Here is a 24,149-nt window from a genome sequence, read left to right on the forward strand (position 1 = left end):
CCCCTGGAAAAACTTTGCTAGACCCGCCTCTGCACAGTTACCAGCTGTCAGCTACGTAGAAAAGGATCCTGGTGTTATTTGTCTCTCAGAAACAGTTCATAACTTCAACTCATTCACGTCACCTAAAACCTGTTTCTCCATCACCTGTTCATCTCTGATGATTCAGTAAGGACATCTCCTGGTTTCATCTTCATGTTTCCCTCTCACGAGATAACCAAGCCGATATCATGACCAGCAGCTTTTACAGCTGTGGCTCCAGCAAACATCAGCTGATACTAGAAATTATTAAATAAATTCTAACAACAGCTGATCAAGCTTAAACGTGCTGCTGTTGTTTAGCGTGACCTCCGCTGGTTTCCTCTTTCTGGCGCAAAGTGGGAGATAAACAAACAAGAGAGAAAAGCCGATCAGCTGATCATTGATCAGTTTCATGATTGAAGTAGCAACAGGAGAGGGAGGGGAGAGAATGAGAGAAGAAGAGACAGCTGACAGCGTAAAGACGCAGAATAACTCCAGCTTTGTGTCTTTTTCCATTCTAGCTGAAGTATGGGACAAACTGTTCCTTTTCGGCTCAATATGAAACGCGTAATATTTTGGCAACTCTACTAACTAACCTTATGAATAAAATAAAGTTCACTATCAGTAACATCATAGCACCCACCCAGCTGTATAGAAACTCCATCATGCTAGCTAGTACACAGTATGAGTTATTGTAACTGACGGTAAAAAGTCAGCACAACGAAAATAAACTACACCTAAACTTGGTTTATATCTGACCCAGATAGACTGCAGGTCATAACTTCTTACCTGAAGTTCAGTTCACCTGACACTCGGACCGGCGGCCGCCTCGGGTCTCTCCTGCCTCCTGCCTCCCCTTTCCCTCAACCACCTGCTGGCCTCCGTGGAAGCTCCGCCATAGCCACCACCAAACAACAGAGTTATTTTTACATTTTACACATCGGCCAGCATTTGGCCAATTCACCACCTTTCATTGTTTACACCATTACAAAAAAACAACAAAAAACCATCAGCCCATAAAAACGAAAAATCACATCGGCCCACCGGGCAAATGCCCGGTATACCCGGTGGCCTCTCCAGCTATGGTCGTGCCATCAGTTAACCCTTCGCGTGCCACCCGGGGTTGCCGGCCCCTGACCTACAGCGTGCTCTAATCGCGCTAATAGAATATTATGGTCAACAGTATCAAACGCTGCACTAAGGTCTAGCAGGACAAGCACAGAGATGAGTCCACTGTCAGAGGCCATAAGAAGATCATTTGTAACCTTCACTAAAGCTGTTTCTGTGCTGTGATGAGCTCTGAAACCTGATTGAAACTCTTCAAATAATCCATTCCTCTGCAGATGATCTGTTAGCTGTTTGACAACTACTCTTTCAAGGATTTTTGATATGAAAGGAAGGTTGGAGATTGGCCTATAATTAGCTAAGACAGCTGTGTCTAGGGATGGCTTTTTAGGTAAAGGTTTAACTACTGCCAGCTTGAAGGCCTATGGTACATGGCCAATTATTAGAGATAGGTTGATCATATTTAAGATTGAAGCATTAATTAATGGCAGGAAAAGACGCGTTGATGGTTTGGAGGAAGTAATTATTGAAGTTAACTCAGAAAGATCAATTGGAGAAAAAGAGTCTAAATGAATATCAATGGTACTGAAAGTAGCTGTAGATAATATTACATCTCTGGGATGATTATTGGTAATTTTTTCTCTAATGATTAAAATTTTATTTGTGAAGAAGTTCATGAAGTAATTAGTAGTTAACGTTAAAGGGATGGTTGGCTCAACAGTACTCTGACTTTTTGTCAGCCTGGCTACAGTGCTGAAGAGAAACCTTTCAAATGAATTAAAAGTGTGTCTTGGTCTTTTGTTGATTAATAGGCTGGTGTGAAAAATTGCTGCACAGGCCGACTGTGCTTCGAAATTTCTGGTAGTTAGAATGACTCGGGGGTGTTGATTCATTGATTCATTTAAACCAACATCATCCTGCTGCAACCAGGTTTCTGTAAGGCAAAGTAAATAAATTTGTTGATCAATTATTAAGTCATGTTCTAACAGAGACTTGGAGGAGAGAGACCTAAAATTTAATAATCCACATTTCACTGTTTTACTCTTTGGTTCAGATGTGGATACAGTCTTGTTCTTTCTTTGTGATTTTTTTATGTTTAAATTGTTTATTGCTGGTTTTTAGTTTCTTTTTTGTCTGTTTGGGAGCTGACACAGTCTCTATGGAGATGGGGTTTTGGGGGGGGGGTTAACAGGAGGAGAGAAGCTGCAGAGAGGCGTGTAAGACTGCAACTCTGCTTCCTGATCCCAACTCTGGATAGTCATATTTTGGGGGGTTTAATAAATTTGTCCATATTTCTAGAAATGAGAGCTGCTCCCTCCAAAGTGGGATGGATGCCGTCTCTCCTAACAAGACCAGGTTTCCTCCAGAAGGTTTACCAATTATCTATGAAGCCCACATTGTTTTTTGGACACCAGTCAGACAGCCAGCAATTTAAGGAGAACATGTGGCTAAACACGTCACTCCTGGTCCGATATCGTTTTGGCAAAGTTACACACCGATTCAATATTGATTTTAGTGACCTCCGATTGGCGTAACCGGGTGTCATTACTGCCGATGTGAATTATTTACTGAATTTACGTTTACCCTTAGCCAGCAGTTTTAAATTTCCCTCAATGTCGCCTGCTCTGGCCCCTGGAAGACAATTGACTATGGTTGCCGGTGTCTCTAGCTTCACATGTCTGAGAACAGAATCACCAGTTACCAGAGTTTGACCCCCGGTGGGTGTGTCGCCGAGTGGGGGAAAACGGTTAGACACGTGAACAGGTTGGTGGTGTACCTGGGGCTTCTGTTTAAATCTCTGTTTATGCTTCCTCCTCACCGTCACCCAGCCGCCCTCTTTCCCCAGCTGCTTGGGGTTTGCCAGGGAACAGCTAGCGGGTCCTACGTTATCTTCGGCTGCACCAGCTACAGGGGCCTGGCTAGCTACGGGTGAATCAAGGGTGCGAAGCCGAGTCTCCAATTCAGTATTACTATTATCTATTATGAGGTATTCTTGGGTCACATTTATTTGTGTGCTACACCAATCAGAGGTCTAGACGCCCACCTTGCAGGTCAACTGCAACGCTGTTTGGTCCAACTGGGCTTAAAAGCGAATTGGTTTGCCCAAAAGATCTGATTTTATGGTAAATGGCCTGTATTTGTATAGCGCTTTACTAGTCCCTAAGGACCCCAAAGCACTTTACACAACCAGTCATCCACCCATTCACACACACATTCACACACTGGTGATGGCAAGCTACATTGTAGCCACAGCCACCCTGGGGCGCACTGACAGAGGCGAGGCTGCCGGACACTGGCGCCACCGGGCCCTCTGACCACCACCAGTAGGCAACGGGTGAAGTGTCTTGCCCAAGGACACAACGACCAAGACTGTCCAAGCTGGGGCTCGAACCGGCAACCTTCCGATTACAAGGCGAACTCCCAACTCTTGAGCCACGATCGAATTTATGCTAAATTTGACTGTAACTTCCTTAATTCAGTCTTAAAGAGGATGTTTTCACTCCATCTGACTAGAGTCTATGAATTGTGACTAATATACACGATTAATATACACTAAGGGAAAAAATGATTTAAAACCCTGCCGATTTTGTAAGTTTGCCTACCAACAAAGAAATGATTAGTCTGTGATATTTGGCAACTCGAACCTTCAGCTCCCTCCACAGATTTTCTATAGGATTATGGTCTGGAGACTGACTACACCTATCCAACGCCTTGATAAGATTCTTCTTGAGCCAATCCTTTGTTGCCTTGGCCGTGTGTTTTGGATCATTGGCATGCTGGAATACCCACCCACGACCCATTTTCAATGGCCTGGCTGAGGGAAGGAGGTTCTCACCCAAGATTTGATGGTACATGGTCCAATCCATCCTCTCTTTGATGCGGTGCAGTTGTCCTGTCCCCTTGGCAGAAAAACACCCCCAAAGTATATAGTTTCCACCTCCATGTTTGATGGTGGGTCAGTGGTCTTGGAGTCATAGGCAACATTTCTCCTCCTTCAAACATGGCGAGTTGAGTTGATGCCAAATGGCTCGATTTTGGTCTCATCTGACCACAACACTTTCACCCAGTCCTCCTCTGAATTATTGAGATGTTCAGTGGCAAACTTCAAAACGGGCCTGTGCTGTACTGCTTTCTTGAGCAGGGGGATCTTGCTGGCACTGCAGGATATTAGTGGTACCAAGGGTTTTCTTGGTGACTTGGTGTCCCATTGACAAATTCCTCCAGAGTAGTTTTGGGTTGGTTCACACCTTTCTCATTATCATTGAAACTCTACGAGGGGAGATCTTGCGTGGAGCTCCAGAAATTGGCAGTTATTTTATGGTTCTTCCATTTATGAATAATCACACCAGCTGTTGTCACCTTCTCACTCAGCTGCTTGGCGATGGTCTTGTCACCCTTTCCAGCCTTGTGTAGGTCCACAATCTTGTTCTGACATCCTTGGAAATCTCTTTGGTCTTGGCCATGGTGCAGAGTTTGGAATTTGGATAGATTGATTGCTTCTATGGACAGCTGTCTTTTATACTTGTGTGAAATACACCTGGGAGTTGGAAATCTTGCTGATTGATAGTGTTACAGCCGGTCTAGGGGACCCGACCGCAACAAGAGGAATGATCCACCCCCAGTTCGACCCCAAGCAGCACATCACACATAAGTTAAAATAAGAAATGGTTTATTTACAGGAACGAAACAAAAACGGGTTTCACAGGAGTCACTCAGGCTTCGGGGTGGACCCACGCCGAAATAACAAACAAAAGGAAAACAGCTCAGAGGAGCGACTGCTTGCCTAGCCCTAAAGAAACATAACCAAATGACAATCACTTACCTCCCTGCCTAACAAAACATGAGAAAACTGCCCAACTGAAAAGGCGATCCACCCCAATTCCTCCTGGATTCACAAAACGCCGGAGGACACTGATTCAGAGAGTCAGCTGCAGCGACCTGCAGCAAAAGCCTGCATGCATTCATTGGTCAGCATATTTATGTCTAACTGCCTGATCATTTTTTCATAAGCACTTACTTTTTAAGTATGTTTTTTAATCACCCATGAACCCATGAAGGGCATGTCGCAGCCCGCAGCAATCCGGGCACGCCATCTTCGGGATCCACCACTCCTGGAGGCGCACCTGCACACTCACATTTACATGTCAGAACCCCAGCCCACGACGGCAGCCGTAACAATAGGGTATCAAATACTTATTTCCTTCATGAAAATGTTAATTAACTTATAACTTTTTTGAAATGCATTTTCTGGATTCTTTTGTTATTGTTCTGTCTCTCACTGTTCAAATAAATCATTGAAATTATAGACTGGCCATTTCATTTTTAGTGGGCAAACTTACAAAATCAGCTGGGGTTCAAATATTTTTTTCCCTGACTGTAATTAATTTAATACTTAAAAAAACCCCCACAAGATAATGAGCCTAGCGTTCAAAGTTTAACACTAAGCAAAAAGGTGATTAAAATAATTCACTAATTAACCCTGTGATTGTTATCGTACATCAGAGAAACACCAGTCATAGAACTGGTCGTTTTCTTTGTTGCAAAACAATTAATGGATTTGCAGAATGACTGCTTATTGGTCTGGCAAAATCCCATCACTACCTCCTCACGGTGCCAGCTGGGAACAATGACCCATTGGGAAGTTGGCCAGCAGTGAGGGTCATTGATGTCAGGGGGAGCGATGCCCAGTCAACGTATTCTTCGGTCACACCGAATGCAATGCCAACTCAAAATTTGAAAACGAATACTAGGGCAACGCGCGTGGTCCTCGCGCGTGGTCCTCGCGCGTGGTCCTCGCGCGTGGTCCTCGCGCGTGGTCCTCGCGCGTGGTCCTCGCCCAAACAACGTGAGAAGAGGACGAGTGCTACCTGCCAGTGGATGGGTCAGGCCAAAGAAGCTAGCCCAATTACTATGCCTCAGTGCCCTGAACGTTGGTACATTAACCGGAGGAAGCCGCGAACTAGCCGACACTCTCAATAACCGCCGCATCGACATCGCGTGCACTCAAGAAACAAAATGGAAAGGGGCGAAGGCAAGGGACATTGGAGAAGGATTCAAGCTCTTCTACAACGGCAATCAGGCTCAGAACGGAGTGGGCATAGCAGTGAGCCAGAAGCTCCGGGACAGTGTGGTTGAAGTGACCCACATATCGGATTGTCTTATGTCACTCAAGGTCAACACTGGCTCTGCCATCATGGATCGTCTCCTGCTATGCGCCGCAGACCAACTGCCCCGGCAGCGAGAAGGAAGCATTCTGGCTCAGTCTCGACGACCACCTACAGTCAATTGGCCCCGAAGAACACCTGGCAATAGGCGGTGACCTAAATTGAGATGTCAGTCAGGAGAGAGACGGATATGTGCGATTCCATGGCAGCCAAGGATTCGGGACCCGAAACGACAACGGATGCCGTGTTCTGGACTGCACAGAGGCACACAATCTCGCCGTTTCTTCAGAAAGCGGCCAGCGCATATCATTACATATTCTAGTGGCGGCAGGGACACCCAAATCGACTACTAGCTAATCCGAAGACCCCACCAGAACCTGGTCACCTGACTCAACCTTGGCCAGCAATGACCACCACCGATCACTTCAGTAGAGAAGATTAAATGGTGGCGCCTTCACGAGTGCAAAAACCAGCTAGTGGATGCACTTGGGCACTTCATCGTGGACCCCAATGGACCAGTAGACACCATCTGGGATAACGTCGCCAGTCAGATACACGACGCGGCAGGCAGACCTGGAAAAGGCTTTCAGCCGAGTCCCTCATGACCTGATCTGGCACTCTCTGCGATCACACGGGGTCCCAGAGGCCTACGTCAATTGGATCAAGCTCTTGTACAGAAATGTGACTAGCACAGTCAGAAGCCCAGTGGGAACATCACCATCTTTCAACATTACTGTGGGCATGCACCAAGGCTCCGCACTGTCCCTGCTTCTCTTCATCCTCTGCATGGACACCGTGACTGCTGACCTCCAAGCACCCCACCCTTGGACACTTCTCTATGCTGACGGTCTTCTTCGCAGATGGATCCCGAATGGAGCTGCAATGCCAAACGCAGCAATGGAAGACACGCCTGGGCTGAGGTTGAACACCAAGAAGACTGAGTACTTAGAAGCCGGCCCCCAAACCGACGGCACCATCAGCATCAATGGAGAATACCTGGCGAAGGTATCTCACTTCAAGTACCTCAGATCGATGATCAGCAATGACGACGACATCCTGCCAGACGTACGACCCAATGCGCCCTGGATGAAGTTGCGCCAAGTCGCTGGTGTCCTGTGCGACCGACGAATGCCTGACATCCTTAAGTCGAAGATCTACAAGAGCGTAGTGCGCCCTGTGGCCCTTTACGGATCAGAGTGTTGGCCGGCCACCTCAAAGCACGAACAGGACCTTCACACAGTGGAAATGCGGATGCTGCGATGGTGCCTGGGCCTGACACGATGGGACCACGTGATGAACATCAACATCCAAAAGCGGCTGGGCATTGCGCTGATCACGGAGAAGATGCAAGGAGCGCGACTGCGATGGTATGGGCACGTGGTCAGAAGTGACGAAAACTCAGTGGCAAGAATGCACTGCGACTCAGCCCCCAAGGCCAGCGACCAAGGGGCAGACCAAAAAGGCAATGGATGGACCGAATCAAAGACGACGTGAAGAAGATCGGCGCCAACCTGAACGGTGCCCTTGATCGTGCCGAATGGAGGCGGCTTTGCAGAAAAGCAAAGCCGCCTCCATTCCCACACTGCGTTATTCCGCTATAACGTTATAACGCTAGGAGGAGGAAGAAGAAGCAGAAGGACTGCTGATTGATTTTCTGTCAGTCAGCAAATTGATTATGGAATAATCATGGAGTTTCACGGTCACAGCAGTTGATTTTCCGACAATTGTATCAAGCAATCCAGAAAAATGTAACATGAATTTAAGATTTATTCCTCCATGTGTGGAAATGTGTGTGTTTTATATTGGCCAGCCATGTTATTTCTTGCAAATAATTTATAGGGGGGTAATCCCTAGAGTCCATATACCAGCCTGCACATGAATGTCCCCCTCTCTGGCTGAAACGGAGATCAAACGTTGCGCTGCTTTTACTAACATTGTGGACCCAGTAGACTGGGTATCTGTTCAACACTATATATGTAGGGTAGGGTTGTGTCCTCACACGTTTACTCAGGTTTACTCAGTTGCTCTGGCAAAGCCTGAAATATATAAAGAAAGCTTCTAAAAACTGAAAACACCATAATTTATGCAGTGCTGGAAATTCTCTGCAGCACTGCAGCCAGTCTTTAGTGTACATCCTCCATTAGCTAAGAACATCATTTACATATCTCACACTTGGCAGGAGCATTAAAGTTTATATTCATTTTTCTTTCTTTGCTCAACCCATTTGCTCCCTGACCTTTTTTTTCATGCCCTCATTTCCCCCCCTGCAGATAGGATTGAATCATTAGCTCATTTATAGAGAGTTCTTCACTGGTTGCCTCTTTAAGTCTTTAGCTTATATCACACATAGGGCATCTCGTCATCCCTCCTCCTACATCTGCCAGCCTCTATTCACACTCTTGTGTATTTGGCATTTTTCAAGCATTCTTTGCTGCCTGTGACATTTCTACATCATTGGGTTGTGCTAGCAAGATTAAACCCATGATTACCTATTTTCCACTTCACAATGGGAAATGCTTTTAGCCTGCAGGATGAAAGGGAGTCTCATTTTGTTGGTCATCAGAAAAAGGTCACCTCAACCTTTCATTACAGGAAAATCTACCAGATGGGCATTTTTTGACCGAGGACTTGTTAATGTTTGTTGTGGAGCACTAAAGTGGTGTTTGGACATTGCGACATGGTTCCCAGCCTGTCTGACTTGACCTTTCCTTGTCTGTTCCTAGCCAGTCTGCATTATATGAAAAATTCTGTCATCACGAAACTTGCCTCCGCCTCTAGTTTGCCCTGTACTCTAAAACTGTTCAGTATATCTGCTTCCTGGCTTCTAAATTGTGTTGCCATCTTTCTTTTTTAATGGTTGCTTTTAAAGCTGATCTTGCCTGATCTAATGTACTGCAGAGCAATGTTGTGTTAACACTTGAGGTCAAGGACAGTCCAATCATTCTTTAACGTGACCGAGAGAGTGAGAAAGCAAATATTCAACAACAGCCAACTATGCTTTACTGTGTTTGCACCTGACCTGTCTCTGTCTCTGGGAATCCTGGGGAATTTTTCACTCATTCATCAGTGGGCTCCAAGTCATGAGATGCTGCCTGGGGGAAACTGCTGTGATGACAATGACAGAGTAGGAGGGTTGATTTTTGGCAACTCCAAGAGTAGCGACAGGGTCCTTGTGGGCCTGGTTGGAAGTATTTTTTCAATTAATTTTAAACACTTCCATTTCTGGCTGAATGCACTGCAGCTTGTTGAGGTCAGGACAATCTGTAGAATGAAAGTGGCTGAATGGTGTGCCCATAGTTGTCATTTGCTCACTTTGGTTGCAGATAGATAGGCAGTTTAACCGCAGTTGCGTATGCATTTTGGAAGAATACACATGTGGCCATTGTGTTGTCTCTTTGATATTGATTTTCTAAACTCAATACCATGATGACCAACACAAACCACAGAGTTTGTGTTTTGGAAGCAATACAGTATGGACATAATTTTAATGTACAGTATAAGCAGAGCTGTGGATATGAATATATGAGCATGATCTCTAGTCACTTGAATCTATCTCCATTACACTTCATAAATCCACATAATGACGTATCTATGAGGTTTTAAATATAAATTCCGTAAAAACCTCTCTTCAAATTTCCTCAAATTAAGTTGCTTGCTGCTGGGCCATAGCGGGGGGTTAAGGGGCTTGTATGCATATGCAGTTTTCTCCAACAAGATGAAGGATTCTTTTGACGCCCTTGGCATTGATCCCGTGGATGGGTGGGGGGAGACACAAATCATCTCAACTACATACTGTCTCCCATCAGTCCATTTTCTCCTGACATTGTACTAAATGAAATAATTTAGTGACCCCTCCTTCTTTTCATGTTTGCCTTTTTAAAAGGCCAGATGATGTTCTCTGCATGTCTGACACCTTATTAAGCCTCTGGGGGACGAGGGGGTTGTGACATTTTTATTTGGGGATTTTGAGATGATGGGAAAGCTGTGCTTGTATGCAATCTAATTACTGTGGTCATCTGTGGTCGTCATCTGCCACCCACTACAAATGGTTAAACACAGTCATCATGGCCTCTATATTTATGTCTATACTTGGATCAAACATGGAATCGCTACTGATTCCAGAGGTAAATTAACATGAATGAATACATCATAATATGTGCTTGCATCAGGATTTCTAGTCTGATCGCCAGATGTAAGCTAGAACGTTCAGATCATGTGAAGGACATTAAGGACATGCATTCTTCTTTTTATCCTCCATATATGGTAAATGAAAAGGGACTAACAGCTATCTCCAGACAATGGATTTTGTTTTTGCACAACCTCACCCAGTGGACGTTTGTATGAGCTAGAGGTAGATTGCCGGACGCCTTGTGGGGGGGAGTAATGGGGTGCCTTGTGTTGGCTCTTTGTTCTTGCTGTATGAGAGAGGACCCCCTAATCTGTCACCGTCAGGTACCCTGGGGGAGGTGAGTCGTGATGAATACAGGAAGGGATTTGAGAGGACACTAAAGAGGGTTTCTTCATGACTTATATATGAGTGTAGAGCAAGAGCTGCTGTTTATAAAACACCCCAGGCCACAAACAGCTTTGTTGCTCTTCTCATATTTTTTTTTTAAAGAGAAAAGCCTCAGCTTTGCTGAACAGCCTTTCCTAAGTTTTGCAGTGCTACAGGCTGCAAGTATGCTTACGCAGTTGCTGTTGCTGTTTTTTTGTCCTGTAAGTGAGTTAGATATTGGTGACTTTTAAAACACAACCTTTGAAAGGATCTTTCCAATGATATAAAAATTATGTGCAGATAAAAGTGTATAATTTTTGTGCATTAGCAGGTTTATCTGCAGATAATCAGGACCATGTTGAATAATAATACTGTTAAAATTGAAGGAACATGGGATTCAGATTCATGTCTTTTGAGGGTATTTGACAACTTAGCAGTTTACACAACCTCATTAGCAAACCACTCGTGTTACTGCAGGCCAAGATAAGGAGCATCACTGATTTGACTTTAAATTGTACCGCTTCACTGATACCATAAAGTCCATTAGTATCTGCATCAGGAGAAGGGCTGCCATTCCCAAGCCATCATTACCGTTTTTCTTTTTCTCGCCTGCGCTGGTAATTAAAGCTGTGTTTATGAGTTGTCTGCGCAACCGCTCAGTGATTGAGGGTTGGGTCTGTGGGCGGAGGCTTTTCCCTCTTCCAGTATTGCTAGAAGCACATGAGGCTTCCATTAATTAAGGCACATTTCCAGATTCAGCAGGCTGCCTTCTTCATGCCAATGAATGAAAGTCAGCAGCATGTACATGGAGGTTGTAGAGTGAGTGTTTATAAAAATGAATCTACATGTTGCTAGGGAGGCAGCTGTTTTTAAGTACATCAGTTTTTGTGTTGTGGTAGTGGTGAAGCATATTGAATTTTAAAAAAAAATCACCGTTAACCTGAATTGACATAACATATGCAGCTCTTTTTTTGTTTATTTCCCTTTATTTATTACTTAGTCAGCACTAAGACAGCAAGCATGATCTAAGCCCAGCAAAGAGTTAAGAAAGGCAAAGCATGCCCGTCTGTGTCTTTGTCTTGTAGTCTCCTCAGAGGCTTATAGCAGGAGATTTTTAGCTCAGCTAAAAATGCTGATGTTGGTGTTTCTGTGAAAACCAGACATTTCCATACGGCATACAAAAGCTCCCCATGGATACAAGACAAAAGAACAATCTGGCTGTTGCAACCTTATGAATATGTAAGAATAAATCTCTGAACATTTAATGATCTGTTCTATCTTCTAAAGTCCTCTTTTTTCTCAAAGATCTAATAAAATGTATCATCTACTACACATGCTCTTCTGCTGTCCTTGTACTTTTTTATATTAGTTTACCATTCCCAGAATTTGTATGTCTGCACTGATATTTGCCTAATATTGTAGTTTTTAATATGTTCAGCAAACATCGCAGCAGAAAAACTGTGAAATGAAATATTAAAGAGGGCTGAGTGAGAAATGAAATGAAATATGGGGATAAAGGGGGTTAAAAGGGAGAAAGTGAAAATTGGTGCCATGTAAACAGCATGTTTATCTTTTAGTAGTGCTAATAAAACAAGTTCATTAAATCCAAGAATAAATAAAAAACGTTTATTCTCATATACATGACCTGTTTTTAATACTTCCCTATTTGACTCACCTCACATATTTATATTTTTTTACAAGAGTGCTAAATAAAACCTGTCACACGCTCAGAATAGTTATTTCAGTACAAAGATTATTTATCATAAATTAGTCTCTCTATGCATTTTTTGTGTTGCTTCCCTAGGTAAGAGTTTCCAGTAAAACCCCCACGAGAGGCAGGCCAGAAAGTCCCTAACCCATTTTCATGTCGAACCTTAGAGGCATATAAAACACCAACTGACCCAGATAATCAGAAGGCAATTTAGCTTGTTCTCTTTAAAAAGCTCAACCTTGTCAGTTTTGGCTTGCTCTCACTAATAAAAGCAATTCAAGGGGATCATTTATAAAATCCTGCTTGTTGGGTTTCTCTTGTAAACTTCGTTTTTATTGTTACTTTAGGGTTGTTTGACACGAGAAGCAGACTGGGGCACTAATCACAGGGTTGGGGGTTTGACCAAGACCTCCAACCATGACTCAATAAACTGAACCGTATACTGTCTTGCATTTTAGTCTGATTAGGTTGTGTAAGTGGATTAATGAAAAAAATTTAAAAACTTATTCTTTGTTCCTGTTAAGTTTGGTTGTTGGATTTGTCAGTAAAGACATTTCTCTTCTTCTTCTGTTTACAAGGTCAGTAATGCTAATATCTGCTGGGATGCAAAACTGTAACAGTCATGTGATTGGCAGAGTTTGCCCTTCCTTTGGCGTACTTACAGTCACTTTCACTGCACAGGAAAGTATGGCAGTGTTTGTGTGAAACTATTTTCTGTGAGTGAGTAGTCATTTTAAAGACCTAAAAGTCTATATTTTTTGTAATAGAAAAAACCCCCAGTTCATCTTAAACTTCATGATCGTGTGTTATATCAGTTGAAAGATGGAAAACATGAATGAATAGTGGTGTTATTGGTGGATGTTAGTCCAGACTGTTGCACAGTGAGAGAGCTTCAAAACCCAAAAGCATGTAGCACAAAATGTTTGGGATTTTATTAGAGAAGATGGTCTCGTTGAGTTTGTATGATGTATCATCTGACTGTTATGATCGACCAAGGTGGACATAGCTTGGAAACAAGAAGCAGTGGGATAAAAAGTCATGGTGCACAATGAGGGTTGCTGAAATTACCCAATGTGGGTGGTAAATTTAGTTAGAGAAGGCACAAGAGAAATTGCCTGAAGCCAAAACAGATTCTATATTATTATTTTTATCATTATTGTTATTATTATTATTATTACTTTTTTACAGCATAAAGTGTTGTCACAGAGCGGCAGTCAATAAAAGTGCTATATAAGCTTTCAGTTTAATACAATTTAATAAGAATGGACTTGTTGAATGAGTCTCATAAAGCCTTCCTTAATATTGAATTAAATTACAGATGAAATATTTTTTGCTGTAGTTGAACATTGAAATTTTTTTTTTTTTTACTGAAAGATTTTACGTTCTGAAAACACTACTATAAATACAACTGAGGGGAAAAAAAGTTAATGTTTTTTGTGACTTTACAGGCTGTAGACTGTAACAGTATGCTTTTTTATTACAGGGAACCCCTAAGATATATGTGTGCAGTAATAAATATATTCAAAAAGATTCAAACAGAGCACAAGGAGACCGCTCCGTCTGTCCTGCCCAGGGCTCAAGATCTGCTGACAGACGTTGGTGTAGAGACCCATGCCCTCTTGTGACCGAGTTACATCTGCCTTGCTTTCCTGAGACAGGCCTATGTGGAAACGACACTGCTGCCTGAATGTTAATACGTATCCTAGGTCTGGGTAAACCTCGCCACCTGCAGCCCTTTTCTGTGGCACTGAGAAAAGCAGGAGTTTGATTGGTTGTAGTTTGCAAACATCATGCCCACGGAAAGCTTCCGGTGCATTTCTGAGCATGATTCCCAATGAACCATTACGCGACATGGACAGACTCCAAGATCGTTAGAATCAGAATGGAGCCAACTGGAGGCTGAGTTCACGCTGGCTGGCTTCCTCTTAGGTGATTGATTAGACTCTAGCATGGCTGTCCTTAGAGGAAGATTGGGACGCTGGGACTGGTCGACTTCTCTAAGTGATGGAAAAGTAACTCTCAAGGACACAAAAATGTATCTGTGAACTGAGGCTAACACTCTTTGTGCCTTCTTATCATACAAAGAATGTTTGATAGCCTGCCAGTCTAAGGGCCACAAACAGATATTTGTTGCACTTTTTACAATGTAAACTCATCAACTGGAATCTGAGAAAGTGATGTGGGATACAATAGCTTCTTTTAGAGATCATTTTAGAGCTTCAGCATTATGAAATTAGCTGCTTTTATTCCCCAATGTACGAATGGACGAACTATATCATTATTGGACTCGAGAACAAAAATCCAGAAGCTACCTTTATTGTGCTGGGAGACTTCAACAGAGCCAACATGAAGAAGGTTCTCCCCAAATACTATCAACACATCTCCTTCCCCACAAGAGGTGATCAAACACTGGACCATTGTTACACTCCATTCAAAGAGTGCTACAAACCCCTCCCCCGCCCAGCTTTTGGTAAGGCAGACCATTGTTCCATTCTGCTGCTGCCTGCATACAGAGAAAAGCCTAAAACAGGAAAAACCAGCTTCCAGGGTCATCTACAAATGGGACAGTGAGGCTGAGGAGGTCCTACAGGACTGCTTTGACACAACTGACTGGCAGATATTTGTGGATGCAGCTGATGGCAACATCAGTGAACTCACAGACTCTGTCATTGGATATATTGGAAAGTGCATGGATGATACCATCACAAAAACCACTGTCCGCATATATCCAAATCAGAAACCCTGGGTAAATAAAGATGTTCGTGCCAAGCTAAAAGTGCGGACCTCTGCCTTTAACTCCGGGGATGCTGATGCATATAAAGCAGCCAGGTATGACCTCCGAAAGTCTATAAAAAAGGCCAGAAAGGAATACAGGGACAAAATGGAGTCCAGCTACCACAGCTTTGACACCAGGCGACTGTGGAATGGAATGCGCTGCATCACTGACTACAAGAAGGACAACACAGTCATTGTTCAGCCCACTGCATCTCTCGCAGACGAGCTCAACAACTTCTATGCTCGTTTTGATGCAGACAACAGAGAGCAGATCCTCTACCCTCAGGAGGACAGTGAGGCTGTAACTTTAACTCTGAAAACAGAAGCTGTGAGATGGACTTTTAAAAAGGTCAATCTTCACATAGCTCCAGGACCGGACGGCATCCCGGGCCGGCTTCTCAGAGTGTGTGCCGACCAGCTGGCAGAGGTGTTCACCAACATCTTCAGCCTCTCCCTGAGGCAGTCAGTGGTCCCCACGTCCCTCAAAGCATCCACCATCATTCCTGTTCCCAAAAAATCAGTGGTCTCCTGTCTGAATGACTACCGTCCTGTTGCACTGACATCCGTCATCATGAAGTGCCTGGAGCGGCTGGTCAAAGGTCACATCTGCTCCTCCCTCCCTGATACACTCTTCAGTTTGCCTATCGGACAAACAGAGCCACGGAGGATGCCATCGCTCTGGCAACGCACACCACCCTCACTCACCTGGAAAAAGGGAATACATATGCAAGGATGCTCTTCATCGACTACAGCTCGGCATTTAACACCATCATCCCCTCAAAACTTGCCATGAAGCTCAACGACCTTGGGCTGGAAACACCAATCTGCAGATGGATTCTAAACTTCCTCACAAACAGGCCCCAGGTGGTGAGAGTTGGTAAGCACACCTCCTCACCACTCATCCTAAACACAGGTACGCCACAGGGTTGTGTGCTTAGCCCCCTCCTATATTCCCTGTTCACACACGACTGTGTTGCTAAACACGAGTCCAACATCATCATCAAGTTTGCGGATGACACAACCATCATAGGCCTCATCACAGACAACGATGAGACGGCCTATAGAGAGGAGGTGATGGCACTGTACGAGTGGTGTCTGGAAAATAACCTGACTCTCAACATCAGCAAAACTAGAGAAATGATAGTGGACTACTGGAAACGACCAGTCAGGGAACACCAGCCCATCCACATCAACGGTGTCAAGGTTGAAAGGGTCAGCAGCTTCAAATTCCTTGGAGTCAACATCACCGAGGACTTCTCCTGGACCCTTCACACAGACACTGCTATCAGGAAAGCTTGCCAGCGGCTTTACTTCCTGAGGAGGCTGAGGAAGTTTGGCATGAACGCGAATATCACCTCAAATTTCTACAGGTGTGCGATCGAGAGCTTGCTGACGAGCTGCATTACAGTTTGGTACGGAAGCTGCTCTGCCAGCAGCCGTATATCACTACAGAGGGTGGTGAAGGCAGCAGAGCACATCACTGGCATGAGGCTTCCTGCCATTCAGGACATTTATCTTCAGCGATGCCTCCGTAAAGCACACAGCATCATCAAGGACCACAGCCACCCAGCACATCAGCTGTTCTCCTTGTTACCATCTGGCAGACGTTACAGGAGTCTGTCTGCTCGGACTACAAGACTTAACCATCAAGCCATACGACATCTCAACCACAACACTTAAACACACACAACACAGTCCACAGGACGCACTCAGAAGCAACCCTGCAGTTTCACAAGTACTCTGTTTAATCTGCACTGGTCACTCCACTTTACTGATATTTATATTGATATTTATATTTTAAAAAAGTGCAACACTGTAATAAGTACCACTAAAAAACTTTTGTACTGTTCAGTACTGCTGCTCATTCCTGTGCAATATCCCATCTGCCCCCCCCATCACATTCCTATTTAAGATTTTCTTTATTTAATCACTAGTGTGTACATATATTTATATATACATATATATTTAGTCACTTAACTGAAAATCTCTTTTCTCTTTACTGCGTCTCATTAATATTTTGCTCTTTACTATTTTTCTATTTATTTTTTATTATTTTATTTTTTTCTTCTACTGTACCATTCTGCTGAGTGACTTCTGCTCGTCAAATACATTTCATTGCGATGTTGACCCTGTGCTAACTTGCATATGACAAATAAAAACTGAACAATGTCATCATAGGCAAGAATGAGCAGCTTTTATTTTTATAAAGCAGATTGTACAGATATATTTATTATTTTACAGGCAAAGAAAAGGCATTTTAATGCCTCAATTTTTATCATGTGCACATAGATTTTCATAGGACTGTGCAGTGCTGTGGAAAACTAAGTACACTGGAAGCAGTAAGTACACTTCTTTAGCGTGCTTCTAATCAAATACACACATTAATTATCAGTGTGACCAAAGCGGAGATACACAACAATAGGAGCCCAAACCAACTGTCAAACACAGTGAAATGCTCTAGTGAAACCCTAAATGAGTTGCCCCCAAGCCTCAATAAACTGAAACAATGCTGTAAAAAGAAGAGTGGTTAAAATTTTCTCCACAACAATGTGTAAGACTGATCAAGTCAAACTGAAAACCAATACTTTGATTTACTGCTGTGTAAGTTGGTTCTATAAGCTACTGGATCGTGGGGTGTGCTTAATCTCTTTTTCACATGACTGTAGTAGTTTACTACTTCCTGCATAACCAAGGAGTTACTGTAGTTTGTAGATTGGACCTTCATTCCTATTTTTCACTTTTCCCAAAGCTATATTAACCTCACTCCTTTCTAGACTACCAGAGCTCTAATAAACATGTGTTCCATCTTTTTATGTTAGTGCAATGCTGAAGTATTATCTAATTTTGCTAAATATCATAAGGTTTTTTTCATATGTAAGTTTATACCTTGAAAATAATTAATATATTTTGGATTTTAAGACAGATGGATTGATGGATTTTTTTTTCCCATAAGAGTACTTTTTTATGTCTAACTGTATGGCTCAATAGATAAGTCAGCCTGAGACAGTTATAATAATAGGCATTGTCCCTGTGTCCCTGAAAAATTCAATTCAATTCAATTCAATTCAATTTTATTTATATAGCGCCAAATCACAACAAAAGTCGCCTCAAGGCGCTTCATAGATACAGAGAAAAACCCAACAATCATATGACCCCCTATGAGCAAGCACTTTGGCGACAGTGGGAAGGAAAAACTCCCTTTTAACAGGAAGAAACCTCCGGCAGAACCAGGCTCAGGGAGGGGCGGCCATCTGCTGCGACCGGTTGGGGTGAGAGAAGGAAGACAGGATAAAAGACATGCTGTGGAAGAGAGACAGAGGTTAATAACAGATATGATTCAATGCAGAGAGGTCTATTAATACATAGTGAGTGAGAAAGGTGACTGGAAAGGAAATTCATGTGTCATCAGCAAGCAAAGAGTCTGAGAATGAAGTGTTGCTCACAGTTTTTTTTTTATCTGTTCTTTAAACTTTGGTTAGCAATTGTGCTACCTTTACTATAGAGTATTATAGGGTTATAGCATATTATAGGGTTTGCATATTTTCCTCTGGGTGGAAACACTCTGATGAAGGATTGCAGGGATTTTCTGCATTTATTTATGAACTGTGAACTTGATCTGAAAGAAAGAAACATGTGGGAAAACATGAATGACTATACTGCAAGAGTTTTTTTTGTTTTATATGTAAAAGCAGCAGATGTCAGAAGGAGAGAGTCACTAAATGTAACTACCCTGAATGGTTATTGCAGAAAAATGCATTGTTTTCTCAAAACCACAGTTTGCTTTGGAAAATCTTGATGTTATCCTCTTAAATGTGAAGTTTTGAAACAGCTTAAGCAGTTCACGTCTCAAACATTTAAGTCAGACTTGTGAGTAATAAAATTCCTTTTGTCTTGGATCATGCCAGCTTAGTTCAAAGAGGACATTCAGGTTTAAGGGGAATGTACTTGCTGACTCTATGCCTGTATTGATTATAAGCACCGTCCGTGATGCATCTTTTTTCCCCTGCACTGATCAGATCGTGCTTTGACTGCAAGCTTTTCACAACTAATTTAGAAGGTATTGGAAATTGACTAAAGCACATTTGTATTTATAGCTAAATCATGCCTTATCTAGTAACCCAATGCCACACATTCCTTTTTTGTTTTGTGTTTTTTTTTTCAACCAGATTCTGAAAATAAATAGTAGTTAGTAACCCGCTAACCAGGTAGACAGCATCTCCATTGTTTTATGAGCACAGGAGCCTCAGCTGCTGTCTTAGTAAACAGCTGGCCATTAGTGTTGACTTCAGTAATAGGTACAGTAGCATTAAAATCCCACCAGGGAGCCATTTGATCACCTCTCTGCTGCAGTTACCAAGACAACATAAATGAGATGATGGCTGCATGATTGTTTAGTGTTTGTTTCACTTTTTTAATCTGAACTGTGTCATGAGGATGTTTTCCTATTGTCTGTGGTGATACAAAAGAGGGTGGTTTTAGGTTAATAATAAGGAGTTTTACGTAGACATATTGGTGAGCAGGTGTTCCACACATGGAGACTTCTGCATGCTTCTTACAGTACCTGAAATATGTCACAGTCTTTTTTTGCTGCTGTCATTGGGTAACCGTGGGCAGACTGTTTCATACTAGTTTAGCATATGCTTGGGATCTTCCATGGCTAATATCTGTCTCAGTTATAACTGCTTTTTCCTTATATGTGAGCAGCCAAACTCAGATTATGTAAATGTGCTGCATTACAGTAAGGATGGAGCTTTTGTTGGGTTTATAGCTATCTGTTCATCTGCTCTAAATGCAATCATTGCATTTGTGGGCAGCTCTAATCTCAACCTTTACGTCTGAGCCTCAGGGCTCATTTAGAGCATCCCTGGCACAGAGGCAGGGTGGTATCACTTCCATTTAGATGAACAACCAGTCTGAGGTTTTCCTCTCTTCCAGGCTTCAACCATGTGGCTGCTAAACACCCATGACAGTCTTGATCACCACATTGACTTTCTGCCACATTGACTGCTGATTTGTTCAGCTGCCCCTCACAAGCTCACAGCAATATTATTGCAGCACCTAATTACACTTTATAAACCTCATGGTGCACTTAAAATATAACACCTGAATACAACAATTAAATATACATTAGGACTGGGACATGCCATCCTGATTTCAGAAAGTTGAGACACTGTGAAATAAAAACAAAACTGAACCCCATTTACTTGGTTTATTTATTGTTAAAGTAATTTTGAAACCAACATCTTCTATAGAAAGAAAGAAAAAATGGGGGAAAACACTATGGAAATAGGCAGATTTTAGAATACAATTTCTCAGCATAAATTGTGTTAAAATATAACCAAATAAATAAAAAGTTGTGGCAGAATTAGTACCGTATTTCCCGGACTACAAAGCACACCTGAATAGTAGCCGCACAAGCTAAAATCAGGGGAAACTCCTGTTTTGTACATACATTAGCCGCACCTGACTAAAAGCCGCAGGTGTTTTAATGTTTACTTACCATATGTAAGAGAATATGCACAAAGGGAATTGTCAGGAAAGAGATGGCTGTTTGGGACCACATCCCTTTTATTAATATTTTGAAAAACAAGTTACCGGTACATATTTGCATAACTTTTTACGTATATGCACAAGTACCGGTAATTACAAGTACGAAACTTGTACTAGGCTTTATAAACGAGTAACAAATGTAGTGTATAACAATAACCTACAGCACACCAGAAAAAGAGATTTGGCCTACCTTTTAGGCTCAGGTGCAGTAACACGGCTTTAACAACAAGAAAAATCAGTCATTCACCACCATCTTTCTCTTCTTCCTGCGCACTAAAATCCATAAAGTCCTCTTCTCCAGTGTTGGAAACGAACAGGCTCAGGATGGCTTCATCATCCACTCTCCGCTTCTCTCCTTCGTTGTCACTTTCAAAACCAAAGAAATCCTCGTTGTCAGTGTCGGAGTCGAACACCCTCTGAAGGGCCGTGGCGGTGTCCCACTCTCCATCACGCAGCAGTCCAGCCCTTCGAAATCCTTTGGTGATCGTGGATGCCCCTTGGGATCTCTTCTCTTGGCATAGTCATCCGCTTAAAGATCACCATTGGCAGAAGTTTAAACCCTGATGCTGTGCAGCCCAGCACACAAGTGAAATTCATTCTCTCATGGCCAGTGGTTCTCACCGTGATGGTTGATTCGCCTTGCTTGTTAACAGTCCTAGTGAGGGGCAGGTCAAACGTCAACGGCACTTCATCCATGTTTATGATCTCGTCCGGTCCGATGGAATATTCGTTTATCTTTCTTAGTGTGAATTTGCGGAAGTTTGTTATTTTCTCTCCGTAGTCGGGAGGGAGTTGCTAATACACAGTCGTCTGCGCCTTGATGGACAGTCCTTTTCGTTTCATAAATCTGTGACACCAGGATGGCCCACCTCTGAAATTTTCTATCTTCGACTGTTGGCGACTGTGTTGGCTTTTAGTTGGATCTGCACAGTTGAAACACCTCGCCCGTTTGCTCTCTGTGTGTTCACCCAGTCTTCAATACAGTCTTCAAGTTTGGGCCATCTGCTCTTATTTCCTATGAAAGCTTTTTTCGTCTTTTTGCACAGAGCCAGTTCATCACGCTGGCGTCTCCAACATCTCACCATTGATTCGTTTATACCAAGGGTACGTGCAGCAGCTCTATTTCCCTTGCTGAGTGCCAAATCGACTGCCTTTAATTTGAAAGCTGCATCATATGCATTTCTTTTGTTTGCCATACTGAGGGTTTGTGAATGAAAGCTTCCTTTGCTCCTGTAATACTCCTCTTGCTCTTGCTAATCAAGTTTGTTTTTCGCGCTCCAGACGGACATGTGACCAGCATACCACTCTTGTACTCTTGTGTGTCTGATCACATGCCCTTCCGCCAGGCAACGTAGTGCCGTACAACAGCGGAACAACCAAAACAAATCCTCTTACGATATCACAAAAATCATGGACGATCCATAGAAAAGCCGCACCTGACTAAAAGCCGCAGGGTTCAAAGCTTGTGCAAAAAGTAGCGGCTTATAGCCCGAAACTTACGGTACATAAAAATTCAGAGTTAGCAAAAATCTCTGTAACAAAGATGAGCTTAGCACTAAAGTGGCTTTGGGTCATTAGGAGGGACAGCTAAAATCAAAAATTCCTTAAGAGAGTTAAAGTATCAGTTAATTTGTGTATTTGTTTTTTTTAATGGACATTTCAAGGAAGAAGCTAAGTTGTTATATGAGAATGTGACGGGTGGAGAAGGTTGTAGGCTATCTCAAGATTTTTGTCTTCTTCTTCATGATGCAGTGTTGCAGAATAGGAGACAGCACTTCTTCTGCCGAGTTGGTCTATTATAATAGGTGATCAGTGCCTGTTCTGGACTGAATGAGTTGGTCTAATGAAAAGCCTTTTCAGTGAGATGTCATCTGTCAGTCACCATTAGACAGTGCTGTGTAAACAGTGGCTGACAGCAGAGGAGGTTTTCTGCATGTTAGATATAAAACATGGATTAAGCCAGAATGAAAGCCAATCCCTTATTTTCACATTTTAACTGAAGGAGACAAAACAAACAGCTGTGCAGTAGATAGTAAACTCTGCATCTGTTTTTGGTGTCATTTTGTTTTTTCCAGAATGGTACTGACTACGGGTTCCTGGTGCGTCAGAATTCTGAACTTCTGCGAGCCCTGGATGAGCTGGAGAAGACGTGTGCCACACTAAGGGAGGAGAATGGTCTGCTGGTAAGACTAAAAATATAACAGAGGGCGTGTAGACTTGAGTGAAGGTTTTGTAAGAAAGTAGGCCAGGTGCACAGACGGTGAACAAAAAGATGTAACTCCCTTTGCTTCTTTTCTTCAGTCATTTTATGCAGGTGTTTGAGTTCCAACTTGCAGATTTGAATCATTATTAAGCCTTTCTGAATAACTGCGTGATTTATTTTTTTGCCGCTGCTGTGTTAGCATTTGCTGCATCCCTTTTTTGTTTAGCGGAAGAGCAGTGCCCCAGAGACTGAGGAGAAGGTCAGGCGGCTGAGGAGAAAGAACACAGAGCTGGCTGTTCTTGCAAAGAGGTTGGAAGAGAGGGCTCGGAAACTGCAGGAGGCCAACCTCAAAGTGGTATGCAGCACATATGAAATAGCTCAAACATTCCCACAGCGAACTGAGTCGCCCAACAGTGTGGCTGCAGTGACTCTGAACCAATGGTACATGGACAGGGTTTTTATATAGTGCGTTTCTACTCTACCTGAGCACACATACGACATGCCTCATTCACCAATTCATACAAGCACTTTTTCTGTGCTCAAGTGTTTTCTATCTAACATTCACACACTCACACGAGTAAATTGAGATTTAGTATTTTGCCCAAGGCATGCAGATTGGAGCAGCCAGAGATCAAACCACCATACTTCTGATTAGTAGACCTGCTGTACCTGCTGTACTACCACACACACGCAGCAAGTGACTCCTTATCAGTCCAAATCACATTGTCATAATGCCTGATAAGTTAGAAACAGAGTCACAGAGCATGTGAATAAAAGGGTACAAAAAAAAAATTCTCAACAGAAGAAAACATGACAAAATGAATTAACACCTCACACACTATTTATTAAATATGTAAAAATTTGAGTTGTGCAGTGTGTGATCTTTTTTTCTTACATGAATAAAAGCAGCCTTGTACACCAAATATTGTAATGCATAGAAATGAGATGCAAAAGAAAACGTTTTCAAACAAAGAGGTTCCATAAGATGTAATATACACTTTTATTAAAGAGATCTAGCAAAAGACTGCAGAAACTAAACACAGTTGTCAAATACTAAATCATTGTTATTGCTAATGAGACAGCTCATGAATACTGTAAATCTGAGATAGTAACTGCACTGTCCAATGGACTTCCTCTTTTTCTTCACGATGCAGTGTTTGCAGGATA

At 42.7% G+C, this 24,149-nt stretch overlaps 1 protein-coding gene across 12 annotated transcripts in view; it reads left to right on the forward strand.

Moving 5' to 3' along the window:
• Nucleotides 1-24,149, forward strand: part of tspoap1 (TSPO associated protein 1) — a 75,154-nt gene that overhangs the window by 12,937 nt on the left and 38,068 nt on the right. For all 12 annotated transcript variants that reach the window (XM_084941677.1, XM_084941667.1, XM_084941669.1 and 9 more), the window contains 2 exons: nucleotides 22,855-22,962; nucleotides 23,209-23,337. In XM_084941677.1, coding sequence (XP_084797803.1) covers nucleotides 22,855-22,962; nucleotides 23,209-23,337 — 237 coding nt within the window. The remainder of the gene's footprint in view (nucleotides 1-22,854; nucleotides 22,963-23,208; nucleotides 23,338-24,149) is intronic.

Source organism: Perissodus microlepis, chromosome 10, assembly GCF_051167445.1.
Source record: "Perissodus microlepis isolate ML-2025 ecotype Zambia chromosome 10, ASM5116744v1, whole genome shotgun sequence".
NCBI lineage: Eukaryota > Metazoa > Chordata > Actinopteri > Cichliformes > Cichlidae > Perissodus > Perissodus microlepis.